Raw genomic sequence first — 16,750 nt, forward strand, 5'->3', positions numbered from 1 at the left:
AGGTAAGGTTTTTCTGAAATAAAAGATGACGTCTTTTACATTAACTTATTCATCTTCAAACAGTGGAAAACACATCTAACTGTATCACACACATTACACATTCCTCTAGTGATACTGGCAGATTATAAAGCTCATTCACTCTAAAAAAGGGAAAAAGGCCGCGGATGATTATCATTTCTGTTCCAGTGAAATATTTCGTTCAGTGCACTATTAAAAACTTTATAATTCAACTTCACATATTTATGGCTCAAGCCTCATTCATTACATGTTCACACAACCATGTCTGCCCCGCTACTGTCTCACATGCTCATTACCAACTGGCATTGTCATCGTGATGGCGTAAAGCTCTGTCTACCAGAAAAGGCAGGACACAGCAGAAAGTTCAAGAAGCTAAAGCTTGCCGGTGAGCACCTGTACTAAGTAGTAGCGTGCAAGGATACTGCCCATGGTATCCTTACATCCCCACACTTAATTGTTTTGCAAAATGCAAATTAAGTCAAAAATAAAATTCAAAATCCTGTGACGTTTACAAACACTCCATGTAGATTAAAATATAACGTAGACATTGAAACACTCGACAGAACCTCTGTGGCTTTGCTACATTTTTCTATGGAGCAATCCTCCAACTAATTCATCCCTAAACAATTATGTCAATTTACTACTCTGACTTAAGTTACTGGTATCACAGTAGAGATTATTAGTATAAAAATGTTAACCATACATGAAATACTGAGTATCACACAAATTGGATACATGAAAATCATATTGAAAGATTTAACATTCTGAAAAAACACAGTAAATATATAGTAGTACATTAAGTAAGTAATTAAAGGTGTGTGTCTGTGTAATTTTTTCAATTAGTCATGTTTGTCATCGAAAAGTATAAATTACACTAAGTATTTTCTGTACATATCATATGTCAAGTGTAAATAAACAAATGTTAAGAAAATTGTTAGGAGCCCAGATGTGTAAATAATGAAGATTGGAAGATTGCAAGCATTATGTACCGCTACATAAGTTGCAAGTATAAACATTGGTTTGAAATTTATAATTATTAAGCAATCAATGCCCAGAAATAATCTAAATCTGGGCACTGGCTGCTGAATAATTGTAAATTGTATATTCTTTTCATTGTTCATGTTAGTTTATTCCCAGACAGAATGCTATTACTAAACAAGACATACATAAACAACAATGATGTAGGAAAAGACAGATTGTTACTTACCGTAAAGAAGACATGTTAAGTTGCAGACAGGCTCAATTAAAAGACAGTTACATAAAGCTTTCAGCCACAGCCTTCATCGGTAAAAGGGAGAGACACACTGTTCCTACACACAAGCAAGCACATTTCATGCACACACAACCACCAACTCCAGCATCTTTGGCTGGAATGCAACTGTCACATGAGATACAAGCAGCAGTTTGGAGGAGATAGGGAAGTGGAAGGGATAGTAGTGTATGGGTGGGGAGAGAGATGAACACTGTCTAGTGGAGTGCGCAGGGACTAGGAGCCCAACAGGAGCAGTGTCAGGAGCTTATGGGGCAGGGAGGTGGGGAAAAAAGGAGAGGAGCAGGGAAAGACTGGTGGATGGGTTGGCAGAGAGTGGAAAATAAATGGGGTGGGAGATGAGAACATGAGGAGGAGATGACAGTACAGAAGGGGGTGGAAACTGTTGGGTGGAGGATGTGGGGACAGTAGTTTAGTTACTGTAGGTTGAAGCTGGGATAATTATGGGAGCAGAGAATGTGTTGTAGGGATAACTCCCACCTGCGCATTTCAGAAAAGCTGGTGGTGGAGGGAGGGAACCAGATGGCTTGGGTAATGAAGCAGCAATTGAAATCAGATGTGTTATCTTCAGCTGCATGTTGTGCCACAGGGTAGTCTACTTTGCTCTTGGCCACAGTTTTGCAGTGGCCATTCAGCCTGGTGGACTTCTGGTTGGTACCCATACCAATATAAAAAGTTCTGCAATGGTTGCAGCAGAGCTGGTAAATGATATGACTGCTTTCACAGGTGGGTTGGCCCCTGATGGGATAGGATAAACCAGTCACAGGGCTGGAATAGGGAGCGTTGGGTGAGTGTGTTGGGCAGGTTTTGCACCTGTGTCTTCCACAGGGATATGATACTTGTTGCAAGAGGTTGGGATTGGGAGTGGTACAGGGATGGACTAGGATGTTGAGGAGATTGGGTGGGTGATGGAACACCACTTTAGGAGGGGTGGGAAGAATCTCAGATTGGAAGTCCCTCATTTCAGGGCACAATGATAGATAATCAAAGCCCTGGTGAAGCATGTGGTTCAGTTGTTCCAGTCTAGTGTTGTACTGGTTTATGAAGGGGACACTCCTTTGTGGCTGGTTCTTGGGGGGGGGGGGGGGGGGGCAGGAGATTGGGGGTATTAGGGGAAGCGGCACAGGAGATGCGTTGTCAGACTAGGTCTCAGGGATAAGTGTCAGTCTGTAAAGGCCTCTGTGAGACCCTCGGCATACTGAACAAGGGATTACCTATCATCAAACCCTGAAATGAGGGACGTCCTATCCAAGACACTTCCCACCCCTCCTTAAGTGGTGTACCATCACCCACCCAACTTCCACAACATCCTAGTCTATCCCTATGGCATACCCAATCACAGCCTTTTGCAACAAGGATCATATCCCTGTGGAAGGCCCAGGTGCAAAACCTGCCCAACCTACCCAGCAATTCCTATTCCAGTCCTGTCACAAGTTTATTCTACCCCAACTGGGACCAGGCCATGTGTGAAAGCAGCCATGTCATTTACCAGCTCTGATGCAATTATTGCACAGCTACTTACCAACCAGGTGTCCAGCAGGATGAATGGCCACTGCCAAACTGCGGCCAAGAGCACGATAGACCACCCTGTGGCAAAATATGCAGCTGAAAATAACACACTTGATTTCAATGGCTGCTTCACTACCTTAGCCATCCAGATCCTTCCCTCCATCACCAGCTTTTCTGAACTGCGCAGATGGGAGTTATCCATACAACACATTCTCCGCTCCATAATTATTTTGGCTGCAGCCCACGGTAACTACTGTCCTCACACCCTCCACCCCACAGTTTCCACCTCCTCTGTGGTGGTGGTGGTTATTGTTTAACGTCCCGTCGACAACGAGGTCATTAGAGACGGAGCGCAAGCTCTGGTTAGGGAAGGATTGGGAAGGAAATCGGCCGTGCCCTTTCAAAGGAACCATCCCGGCATTTGCCTCAAACGATTTAGGGAAATCACGGAAAACCTAAATCAGGATGGCCGGAGACGGGATTGAACCGTCGTCCTCCTGAATGCGAGTCCAGTGTGCTAACCACTGCGCCACCTCGCTCGGTTCCACCTCCTCTGTCTTGCCATCTCATCCCCATTCTCATCTCCCATCCTGTTTATTTGCTGCCCTCTGCTAATGCATCAGCCCGTCTTTCCCTAGTCCTCTCCTTTTTTCTCCACCTCCCCGCACCACAACCTTCTGCTGCTGCACCTATTGTCATCTAGTCCATGCAAAATCTGCCAGACACTATTTGTGTCCCTCCCTACCCGTTCACTACCATTCCTTCCCCTTTCCCACCTTCTCCAGATTGCTACTTGCATTCCACATGACAATTGCATTCCGGCCTGAGATGCTGGAGTTGGTGGTCGTGTGCATGAGGTGTGCTTGCTTGTGTGTATGAATAGTGTTTCTCTCTCTTTTACAGGTGAAGGCTGTGGCTGAAAGCTTTATGTAAGCGTCTTTTAATTGTGCCTGTCTGCAATTTAGCACGTCTTCTTTCCGGTAAGTAACAATCTGTCTTTTCCTACATTGATGATATTGCTACTTGCAGTTTTCTTTGCTTGATAAACGACAGTGAATTAGCACGATGACCCTTTTTGCAAAAGTGTCTGTTGTAAGAGAAACAAAGAAAAACATACATCTGCATTATTAATGCCTTGCCATTTTCTAAACACTGCAGTCACTTCCACTCTGAAGTTTTTATTGTACTGGAAAAACAGATGTGTGAGTAGATGCAGGTAGCCTCCTGCCCCTGCTGGACTTGTGCTGCTGTCAAATCAGCAGCATATGGTAGCAAAGCTGGCCCACATCAAGTGACACAGTGGGTAACTCAGTGAGCTGCCCAACTTTTGTGGCTTGCAGACAGCTTTGCTTATGAGTAGCACAACCTTGATTATATATGAAGGGAATGCAGCCTGCTTTGGTTGATGCATTCAGTGAGCTACTGCTGAGTAGACTTTTGTTGTTGTCGTCAAATGAATGGGAGGGTGTTGCCCTCCCATAGGAATGCTGTTTGTTTGGGTAGCACTTAACGCTGTCAGCTGTGGACCTATGGTCATCTGTTGGTATATCTGTTGCACACCTTCCACACGCACCTGGCGTGGTCTTACCCCCTCCTCTTAGGCTCTGCAAAATCATTATGATGCTAGCTCCTGGGCACACTGTGCAATGCTATTCCTGGCTACACTATCTCCGACTGGGCCTTCAGTAAACAGGTGGCAGTCGCGTCGCCCATGTTGCTCATTTTACGTCTACATGAAACAGTCCAAAGCACCACTAAATGCCAGGTATCGCTGAATTTTCGCACTTGCGCACGCAGTACTTAATTAGCCTATATTCACTGGCCTTACTGGCATGCTTTAAACCAAAAGGTCTTCTTCACTGCTACTTCTGCACAATGTAATCACTGCATAGTATTTTCTTTACCTACACTGACTCAATATGGCTCAGTCTGAAACACTCGCTACCTCTCTCTGTCAAAAAACATAATGATTTTAAAACAGGCTCTGCCTGGGCGTTGCTACTACTGCATATTCAGACAATTAATATTTCACAGTTTGTATCTGACAACTATCTGTTATGCATGAAAAACAACAGCAAATTAGAAATAAGATTGGACGTTGCACCAATTCATGGTTCTCCTTCAACAGGCATATTATTTTCGGTGTGTTCTTTGACAAACGGTTTCAGCGTTTGTGGACATTCCAGTTCATCTGTGTTTGGGTGTTGCATTACAGTTATCCTGTATGGACTCTCATACATGAAGTGGAATTTCTTAATCTTCCTGTCATATCTTTTGGATTGTGGGTGCATTCTGCACCCAACCGAGTCTCCTAGACAGTACACAGTAGGATTGACCACTCTAATGAACATAACCTGCCTGGCTGTTGCGCTCTATACCAGGTTCTCTGCCACTGCCTCAATTTTCTGTGCCCACCCTCACCCACATAGTCCTACAAAACCAGGTGAATCAGGCCCAAACCTCGTTGCAATACTTCTCTCCTTCCTCACACACTGAAAATATTGGCCTCCAGGAACAAGAGAGAATCAATAACGCCACGTTGAAAAACTTTCCAACTTCTTCACCTCCTACTCCCGCCGTGGACTACTACTATCCACCCGCACGCCCTCATAGCTGATAAATCCCGCCTCGCAGACCTACTACTTTTACCCCATCTTCAAAAATTCTCTCTCATCATCATACAGAATCGAGAATGTAAACAGATCCAAAATACAGTTGTGAACCTTTCCTCCATAAGCATTAATCCCATAGAAGTATCAGTCCTTTCCAAAGGCCTTATTTTTGCACGACTCCTAAATTCAATCACGCTGGACTTCTCTCTTTTTCCTGGTCCCTGCAGTGGAAACACTTTTTTGTCACCAATCTCTCCAATCGGACTTAACCAAACAGCAATTTTGAACCCTGCCTGACTTGATTCACTCCTCCATCCATCTGTGATCCCCCTCCCCCCACCCTTTTTACTGTCCCCTACCCCTACCGTGGTGCTCCTCCCCCTCCCCACCCCAGCTTTCTCCTTGCCCCCTCCACCCACACTGCTTCTCCCATCATGTGCTGTTGCTCACAGTCTGGCCTCGGCAACAGAGACAGTGTTCATGTGTGTGTGAGTTGTGTTTGTGTTAATGTGTGTATGCATTCATTATCTAAATCAGAAGAAAGCCTTTTGTTTGAAACCTTACTTGTATAGCTTGTTTTTTCATTGTGCCTGTCTGCAACTCAACATCTCCACTACATGGTGAGTAGCTACCTATCCTTTTCATAATATTGTCATCATTCCATCCTGAATTTTCCATTGTTTGATTTTAACTTAATTTATTCATCTTTAAGCAATGGAAAGCATGTTTAACTGTATCACACTCTTCCTCTGATGATACTGACAAATTTTAAAGAGCATTCATTCCGAAAAAGCCATGGATGATTCAGCATTTCTATTCCAATTAAGTACTTTCCTCAACGCACAATTAAACGCTTTATAATTCAACTTAAGGCATTTCTGGCTCACATCTATTTCATTACATGTTAACTCAACCAGTCTGTCCCACTATTGCCTCGCGTACATGCTGTTAACTTGCATTTTCATCATGACAGTGCCCTATTCACCAGAAAGGCCGGGAGACTGTAGAAAGTTATAGAAACTAAGGATCACCAGTTAGCACCCATTGCTAGATAGTTCGCTGGCAATGTATTGATCATAATATCCTTACACCACAACTTCATTTGACTTTCTTTTGCAGCAAAAATATCCACATAAAAATCGCAAAATCAGCTTCAGTAATTATGACTATAGGTTATTATTTGCCAACCACATAAAAAAATATGGCAGGCCACATTGCATTAACATAATGCTTATTTAATTATGAGGTCCATGCTAAAATGTTAAAAATCTGGTATGAAATTTTCTCTTGTCAAATAGTTTTTCACATAAATAAGGAACAAATACATTTTGTGCCCTATTATATGAAAAAATAGTTTAAATCAAACAATGGAAAATCCAGGATGGAATAATGGCACTATTATGAAAAGGATAGATTGCTACTCACCACATAGTGGAGATGTTGAGTCGCACATAGGCACAACAAAAAAAACTGCAAAACAAGTAACCTTGTGGCCAAAAAGGCCTTCATCAGAATTAGACAAAACACACACACACACAAAAACTCACACACACATGACCACAGTCTTTGGCTGGCCTCGGCAGCCAGGGACTGTAATCATGTGTGTATGCGTGCGTGCACATGCATGTCTGTAATTTTGTCTAATTATGATGATGAAGGTCTTTTTGGCCAAAAGCTTACTTGTTTGACAGTCTTTTTGTTGTGCCTGTATGCAACTCAACATCTCCGCTATATGGTGAGTGGCAGCCTATACTTTTCATAATATTGTCAAAAAATTAGCTTAAATTTGATGTGACTGTCATTGTAATTCACATCAAAGCCAAGTGCAGACTTCAGCAGACAAAATTCAGGCAGGCAAAAGCCTTTTCTCAGAGCAGTGATGGGTTAAATTGGTTTTAAAACTTTTAATATAGCCTTATCGTATACTCACAATGGTTTATTTAAGTTGCAGAGAAATAAGCAAAGAAAGAATCCAAGAAGGTGGAAAGAGATTGTGAATTAATATGAAATCTAGGACTTAACATGTATGAACTGCTTCATGTCGTACATTAAAATATCATGTGGCAATCTACACTGCTTAATTGTTGCTGAGGCACAGTCATATATAAAATTTTAGTTCTGTTAACATGAATACAATTACAGGCAAATAACTTACAATAATCTAGAGAATACACTGACTCTGTTTCTGTAGTATTGCTCGAACTCCACGCTACGAACAGAAACACGATCACAGAAAAGCAAAGTGATAATCAGAACAGTATTGTGCAGCCAAAAGAGCAGGGCATAATTATTCTGTTTGGTACATTTTTCACAGAAGTACTATGGCTAAATTGCTGCATACCTTCCTGTATATGATCTTCATATCACCGCTGTATGACGACTGACAAAAATTATCCAACTTTATTTTTTATTGTTGAAATCAACAATTTTATCAGGACACATGCACTCTTTGTGTTTGTAGATAAAGAGTGTGTGCATGCCTGAGTTTTTTCATGACTGAGGAAATAACCAGTCGCTTGTTAGCCATTGACAAGTGAACATGTGTAAGTGGTAGTTGTCGCATTTTGCATTGTGGGCAAAATGACAGAAAAAGTGGTACAAAGTTATCGCATTAAATGTTGTTTTAAGCTTGTCAATTCTCAGTTTGAAACAATCCTGGCACCACACAGGTAAAGGAGTGGTACAACTGCTTCAGATATGGCTGCCCATAAATGAAAAGTGAAGCACACTCGGTTGAGCCCTCTAGATCCACAAATGATGTTGTTACTGATCACAAAAGGACCCTGGTGATGCAGGATATATGAATCACAATCAGAAAACCTGTAGACAAGGTTAAAATTAGCATTGAATCTATTCATTCCAATTTGACAGAAAATTTGGATCTTGGGAAGCTGTCAGCAAAATTTGTACCAAAGTTGCTAACAGCTGAGCAGAAGCAACTTCTTTCGGAGATCGCACAGGACATGCTGGATATTGTGAACAGTAATCCCAACTTTTAACCCTTTCAGACCTTTTGGCTAAAATTGTGTACATAAACATTTACTGTGTCTTAGCTGCAACAGAAGCATATTTTCCCAATGGAAACCTAAGGGTACACATTTGTGGATGTTAACCTTTTCAACATGTGCAAGTGCTGCCAACTGTTGGGCATCACTATGAAAATATCAGCAAGTCAATGTAGCAGTGTGCAGCAGCTTGTGACCACTAGAAAACAATTCCACTGTATAGTTGAATATTGTTATTTTTATTTTGCATGGTAAATATTGAATGATCTTTTTACTGTTTATTACAATAGAGAACATTTTGTAATTAATTATGTTAGTCCATAAAATGAAGCCAGGTGTACAAAGTATGTTTTGAAAAGAGATGCATTTCTTTATATAAATCTTACATCTAAAATCGTAAAGAAAAATTTCCCTTCCTCAGGAAAAATTCAGGTCTGAAAAGGTTAATACAGTGATCATTGATGATGAGTCCTTGGGGCAATAAACCAGAAACAAAGTTCTCATAGCACTGGATGCATCCGTCATCCCCCAGAGCCAAAACAGCGAAGCAAGGCAGCAGCAATATGAAACTCATGGTGACTGTCTTTTTTGACTCCAATGGCATGGTCAGTCGTAAGTATGTCCCAGAAGATACTAACATCAGTAAGGAATACTACCAAGAGGTTCTGTGTCACCGTGAAGTGATGAGGCACAAGCAGGCAAACTTGTGGCCAACAAGCAGTTGGCACCTCCACCACAATAATACAGCCACTCTTTGTTCTCAATTACTTTAGAGTTCTTTGGCCAAACAAGATACAGCTATGGTTTGTCAGCCTCCATATTCCCCTGACCTAGGAATGAGTGGCTTCTGGCTTTACTCTAAACTGAAAAAGACTCTGAAAGGGACTAGGTTTCAGAACAGGGAATACATTATGCCGTTGTGCACCATACCAAAAGAGACTTTCAAGCAATGCTTCCAGCAGTGTTGGGAGAGGTGTTTAGAAGCTGGAGGGAACTACTTAGAAGATGGTTAATGTCAAACACTTTCTCTTGATAAAGATTGATTTTATAAATAAAATTCAGATGCTTTTTGAACAGCCTTCATATTTATTCCTGTATTCTAATTAATTTATGCACTAGACATCTGTTAGCTCATTGGGCTAGGAAACCAGCACTGAGATTCTCCAAGTTTCAAGTTTTATCCTAACCCTAGCACTACTTGTACTATAATGCCTATAGAGTACATAAAATTTCAGAAACATGAAACTAAATCTAGCAGAAAAGAAGAATGCTCCCCACTAACAAACTAGGGAGCATACATATTAATTTAAGCAAATAGTGCAAGTCCATTAGTTGACCAAGATGAGGAAACGCTCCGTCTAGAATCGCAGGTTTTTACTATATTTGGTTGGCTTCATGATGGTGTGTGTGCTCTCCACAGATTTGAATAAAATTTAGCTGATCTCTCTGTACAGAAAATAGTGCATTATTTGAATTGTTCATTTACATAATACTTAAAAGTCAGAGAACCTTAACAAATTAAATCCATAACCTTGATTATAACATTTGGTGCAGCAGAATACAAAATGTGTTAGCAGTTTCTACCCTACACTATATTTTTACCCAGAAACCAAAAGTCTCCTGTGAAGAAAATGTTAGATGAGAAAGCAAGCAATTTAAGTTGGGTGAGGATAAAATAAAAAATATAGTCACCTGGTGTATCAAAACTTGCTATTAGGCACCAGCAAATGTCTATGAACAATATGAACCACAGGTACCTGTTTCAGGAGCAGAAAAATGATCATACTGGATGGGATCACAGACTTTGTCCAAACCTGAGGCCCAAGCTGCCGATATAACATTTTTGCATGTGACTTCTTGCAATTCCACCCACATCTCCGTTTTCCACAGATACTGATGGTAGTACATGCATCTGAGACGCATGTTTCTGTGGTTTGATGTGAAACGTCAGAAGCTGTCGTGCGTTGAAGTTATTTATGTTGGTAACTTTCACAACATGCTACACATGGAGTTGAAGACCAATTTACTTGGAACTATATCATGAGACCTAGGTGTGCTTGTTCACACAAAGGTCAACATAATTGTCTGATTGATTAGTATAAATAACTCACCTGCACACCAGCAGATGGAGGCAGCAGGACTCTGAGGCTCTCCATCCTTTTAGTCAGTTGTCATGAGTTTGAGGCATAACAGTTGACACATTAGTGATTAAAAAGCAATCTAAATAAGTATAGGTATAAATTAATGTAAAAAGATTATATCCTGCATGATATTAAGTAAATCATTAATTTTGCTTTTTCTAAAATTAAAAAAAGAAAAAATCTGACAGTTCTCTTATGGAAAGATTAGCACATAAGGTCCCCCACAAAAAAGTTCACACTGTAGTTGATCTGCCTCACTGTTAAGACGGTATCACAAAATCCATATAAATATGGCTTTTTCTGATAGTCTCTCTCTCACTGTGTTCTCATAGGGTTACTTAAATGCCAGAAACCTCGTATGTTGTGCTTTCTGGGTTTTGAAAGTAAGTAATGCATTCCATATATCAGTCACAGTAAATGTTGTTGTGTGGAACATGTCAACTGTGCAAGCATGGAATACATATTCAAACAAAAAAAATTATATAGCTGCATGCTGGCCATTTACAGATCTTTTTCTATACAAATGACAAATTGTTTCTATTCAAGGAATTCCTTTACAGTACAGGAATTGTTACAGAGAAATGTCTGTAATCTGTGTTTGAAAAAACTTCTGTCAGGTATTTTGTTTCCATGGACAGATTGTCAGTGAGTTTCATAGCTCCAAATTTCACCCCTTTACTGTCCCAAATTCATTATAGGGTAATCAGGATATATTTTTTCTTGTAGTGTTGTACGAGGGTGGTTTGAAAAGTTCTCAGAACGCAATAGGAAAAAAGTACTTACATCACTGAAACTTTTTTAATTTTTCAATGTAGTCTCCTTGTAGATTAATGCACGTGGTCCATCGATTTTCCAAAGCTTTGATCTCATCTCAAAAATGAGTTTCCTCCAGGCCTGCAAAATAGTTGTGAACTCCAGCTATCAATTCTTCGTTTGAAGTGAATCTTCATCCACAAAAAAAATCAGTTTTGGGAAGAGATGGAAGTCTGACAGAGCCGTATCAGGTGAATAAGGTGGGTGTGGCAACAATTCATACCTTAGTTCGTGTAATTCTGCCATGGCAACGGTACATGTGTGTGGGAGTGTATTGTCTTGATGGAAGATAACTTTCTTCCTTGATAAACCTGGCCGTTTTTCACGTATCTTCTGTTGCAATTTGTACAAGAGGTTAGCAAAGGATTCTCCAGTAATTGTTTGCCCAGTGGAGAGATAATCTACAAGCAGAATTCCCTTCGCACCCCAGAACACTGGTACCATGACCTTTCCCACCGAAGGAATTGTCTTTGCTTCCTTTAGTGGCGGAGAATCAGCATGTTTCCACTGCTTTCGTCTCTGGGGTATAGTAGTGCACCCAAGTTTCATCTGTGGTCACAAACCAGTGGAAAAAATCTTGTTCATTTCTCCTAAAATGGAACCAACATTGTTCTGATACGTCCAGTCTCAAGCGTTTTTGATCCAGCATCAAAAGTCATGGCACACATCTTGCAGATAATTTTTTCATTTTTAATTCGTCAGTTAAAATGTGATATACTCTTTCAGTTGACATCTGGCAAGTGTGAGCAATTTCACGCACTTTCAGCTGGCGAACCTCCATGACCATTTTGTGCACTTTTGCAATGATTTCTGGAGTAGTGACATATCTTGGCCGACCACTGTGCCGATCATCATCTAAGCTCTCCTGACCAAATTTAAATTCATTTGTCCACTTGGCAACAGTTTAATATGAAGGAGCAGAGACCCCCTAGTGTATTCTGGAAATCAGCATGAATGTCCTTTGTTCTCATACCTTTCTTTATGAGGTACTTAATAACTTCTAGAATCTCTCTCTTTTTATTTATTTATTTATTTATTTTTTTTTCCGTCTTCGCAAGTCACTACTCAGGAACGACAACAGACCTGCATCACCGCCACAGCTCTCTTCCAAGAGAACTGATGTGGCACGGGTTTACAGGCAACAGTCCATCGAATATCACGTGAAGAACTCGTTGCACTAGCACTGACCTCTCGTGGTGATTCTGAGAACTTTTCAAACCACCCTTGTACTTGCAAATAGCTCTGTTACTTTCAAACTCAAATAAGTTGTTGGTAACAAATTTCGTAAGAGAATAAATGTACTGAGGTGCTGTGGTTGTTATTCCTAGCTATCGAAAGAGCTGGCCTGCAAAATGTGTATATATGAACTCCACATGCACAATTCTAATTACTTTGTTTTGTACATTGAATACTTTTTGCCTGACCAAGGAGTTATTCTAGCATATTGTCCTCTACAACATATGCAAAGTAGCTGAACCTACGTGTTTTAGCAAATCTGCTATCTTTTTGTTTTTCCAGTTTAAGTTTTCATCAGTAATCACACCTAAGATCTTCGAATGTTCCTCCTTGATTGTTATTTCATAGTGGTACACTAGGTTAATAGGGGATGAGATATTGTTGACAGTACAAAACTGGATGAGTCACGTATTCTCGAGTTCTAAAGATGGACCATTTTGTGCAAAAACAGTAACTTTCACAAAAACATCATTTCACTGTTTTGTCTGTTGATGCTACTTCGTTCAGCTTCACGACAATGTTTGTATCATTTGCAAACACATTTAATTAAGCCTCCTGATTCAAATAAAATTGTAAAACATTAACAAAGGGTGAGAATAGTAGTGTGCCAGTGATTAAACCCTGTGGGACTCCCATTGTAGTTCCCTCTCCCCACCACCACTACCCTTTTGTATTATTCTAACAGCATAAGGTAAATTTCTGCATTCTGTTTAATAAATAAGGACTAAAATAATGTCTATTCTGAACTACATATTCTGTAAAAAACTTGATTTCTGTATAAGAATATTGTGATTGACACAATAAAATGCCTTCAGTAACTTGGAGATCCCATTCTGTATATTTTATCATTTAAAGATTGTATTATATTCTCAGCAAATGTATAAATAGCTGTTGTTGTGGAGTGGCCCATTTGGGATCCTGTCTGTGACTGGGTAAGTACCCCTTTACTAAACAGGTTGGTAACAACCCTGGAGTACATTGCCTTCCCAAAAATTTTAGAAAATGATGCAACAAGTGGCACTGGGCAGTAGTGATTGAAATATCTTAATCTCTGGGAAAACACCTAAATTAATTATGCATTACAGAAATGACTAAGAATGTTACATGTTATAGTGACAAATTTATTTATTTTGAGATATTCTCTACCCCCTTACAAACTTTTACTTTTTAGAGCAATGATCTTGCTTACTTCAGATGGCAATATGAGATTAATTTTAATTTCACTAAATATCCTCTGTGCACTTCTTCAATTTACTGTTATATTTTCTTTTCTGAACCATTTGAGCAAATTTTCTCACCTGTTTGTAACAAAACATTTTTAGAAGTGTCAGTTTGATAATCATGTTTAAAGAATAAAAATTCTTTATTCCAGGTAATCTTATTTGTTAAATTTTAATCTCTCCTCTACATAAGCCCATTAATGGCAAAGAAAGCAGTTCTGGTTTTTACATCTGGGAAGAAAAAAATATTGTAGTGATCAGGCCTACATAAGTTTTCTGGACATCAAGCAAATACTGTATCATAAAGACATTAGTTTCCTGATATGTCCAGTTACTTCATAAAAAATTTTATGTATGTATTTTGCTTAAAACAAAGACTGCACAATGCTCTCTAAACTGCTTCTTCAGTAACAGCAGATTTTGGCACAAGACAGGGAACTGCCTTCAGTATATTAAACATGTAACTTCATTTGTTCCAGTTTTTCCTATTTAAAAGAATTTGCTTTATTTCACTATTTGTATACATGAATAGTAATATACAAGTGATAAAATAACAAAACATCTTTCAGTATTTCCCATTTCTTGAACCTCCAATTTATGCACACATATCACATGTCGTAGTTATAAGATATGTTCTTAGAACAGCTAATATGTAAAGTATCACAGCAAAACAAATAAGAGCAGTATCAAAAACACACAAGTCTCAACACTGGTACACTTCATAGTGACAGTTCTCACGCATGATGAATTATAATATTTTATCATCTACTCACTAGAATCATTACAATCACAGTTTATCTAAAATTCTGACTTACACAGATTTCTATTTGCAATGACTGATAAGGCTACAAGCATAAAACTTGTAAAACAATTTGCCTCTAGTTATAGTAAGTCACTGCAAATGTTCTTAAAAGAAATATACAAAAAATAAAGCTGATTTATCAGCTAGTGCGAACTGCATAGGAAAAACGCAGCATACTGCCACACAAAAAGTTAGTCCTCTGTTTCTCCCTTATCCTTCTTATAAGCTAATTTTTCCATTGAATCTTTGTTGAGCCGGAAATAGTGCCAACCTTGTTCAGAAGTAAGGTCAACTGCACCTTTTCGTTTGTAAAAATCCTGTGCTGGATTCCAATTAAGAACAACGAAATCCATTCGGCTGCATCCTGTTTCACATGCTTTCTGAAATGTACATCAAAATTTATAAGAATATTAACACTTCGAACAAAATTAAATTTGATGTGATGATTATTGTTATGGGAAATAAAAAAAAAGATTCTAAGAAATATGATAGCAACAGTAACTTCATACACAAGCTGAAAATTATAAAACGATAGTTGGTGAATGTGGGCAAAAGTAAAAGCAGAAAGACATACTTCCAGGGCCTGAGCAGTTGATGCCTTTGAATTGTCTGAAACTGTTTTATGGAGCTGTCACCTTCTCTAATTTGTTTGCTTTACACTGATGTGAAACAAAAAAAAAATTTCTGGTGCCCTAGAAAACAAGTGTTGCACAACACTGTAAAAACTTTGCTCTTCAAAATGACAAAGTATTTATACTTTCACTGACTGGCTCTTTAAAAATTTCTTCTTTCTTCCAGTGGCCAGTCCCATGTTTGCTAAACATCCTAAGTAATAAATAATTTAGAAAAGTAGACAACCCACCAAACTGTAGAAGCATTAAATGTCAACAGACACACAAAAAGAATGAAAATACCTATAGCTTTCAGCTGAATCTCTTAATGAACTACAGTTTGCATCTCTCTCTCTCTCTCTCTCTCTCTCTCTCTCTCTCTCACACACACACACACACACACACACACACACACACACAAACTTGCATTGTGCCAGCTGAACCAAAAAAATGTGGAATGCAATTCAACATGTAGATGGGTGAGGAGTGTGTTGGGTGAGGTGGTTACAAGGAGAAAAGAAGCTCCTCATAGCTGGATATCAGTGACTGAGAACACCTGTGAATGAGGGTCTGATATTGGAAATAATTATCAGAGTCTGCTGGCCAGTACCTTTTCAATAGCAGCACCCTCACCCGAAAAAAGCAACAGGTCGTAGTAGCTGGGTGTCGCCATTGGCTGGCAAATGGTTTCATTTGTTCTGCTCATGTTGCTCAGTCATTTCCTGAAGAAACCTAGCCACAGCTGTAATACTGCCAAGTTTCACTCTTCAGAGATGCTGGCTAGCATCTTCCAATTTGTCAGCTTCCTGAATGAGCACTCTTGAGCTCTGATAGGTCTTCTTGCTTGATAGTATGTGGTCACCACAATGACGGCACCTCTCTCCCTATGATGTCATTTTGTTGCGTTGATGCCCAATGGTTCAATGCCTCAGACTACTAGGGCACTGCTCAATACGCTGCCTTTCTATGGTTTTTTGCATTACCAGGGAAGATGTCTTACTTTTCACACAGCTAATCCAAATATATTATTTTGTGGTGCAACAGCTGTGCAGAAATTGCAATGGAGCTGGTATACGACATGGCTATTTAACAGGTGGCCCCCCTCCTGATAGGATAAGTCTGTGACAGGACTAGAGTAGTATGTGCAGGGTGAGTGGGTCGGGCAGGTCATGTGTCTTCACCCCTATGGAAAAGGATGTAACTGTATAGTGGTGGTGGGTAGTGTTTAACGTCCCGTCGACAACGAGGTCATTAGAGACGGAGCGCAAGCTCGGGGTAGGGAAGGATTGGGAAGGAAATCGGCCGTGCCCTTTCATAGGAACCATCCCGGCATTTGCCTGAAACGATTGAGGGAAATCACGGAAAACCTAAATCAGGATGGCCGGAGACGGGATCGAACCGTCGTCCTCCCGAATGCGAGTCCAGTGTGCTAACCACTGCACCACCTCGCTCGGTGATGTAACTGTATAAGTAATGGAATACCACTTTAGGAGCGGTGGGTGGCTTCACCCCT

The 16,750-nt window shown here is 39.9% G+C and overlaps 1 protein-coding gene and 1 non-coding gene across 4 annotated transcripts in view; both read right to left on the minus strand.

Moving 5' to 3' along the window:
* Positions 1 to 14,303: 14,303 nt before the first annotated feature.
* Positions 14,304 to 16,750, minus strand: part of LOC126236671 (thialysine N-epsilon-acetyltransferase-like) — a 58,984-nt gene continuing 56,537 nt past the window's right edge. For all 3 annotated transcript variants that reach the window (XM_049946155.1, XM_049946156.1, XM_049946157.1), the window contains exon 6: positions 14,304 to 15,006. In XM_049946155.1, coding sequence (XP_049802112.1) covers positions 14,818 to 15,006 — 189 coding nt within the window. In that variant the 3' untranslated portion in view covers positions 14,304 to 14,817. The remainder of the gene's footprint in view (positions 15,007 to 16,750) is intronic.
* Positions 16,616 to 16,688, minus strand: Trnaa-cgc (transfer RNA alanine (anticodon CGC)). Its single transcript has one exon. It is a non-coding gene; the product is annotated as a tRNA-Ala (tRNA).

This window comes from Schistocerca nitens, chromosome 2, assembly GCF_023898315.1.
Source record: "Schistocerca nitens isolate TAMUIC-IGC-003100 chromosome 2, iqSchNite1.1, whole genome shotgun sequence".
In the NCBI taxonomy this organism is placed as follows: domain Eukaryota; kingdom Metazoa; phylum Arthropoda; class Insecta; order Orthoptera; family Acrididae; genus Schistocerca; species Schistocerca nitens.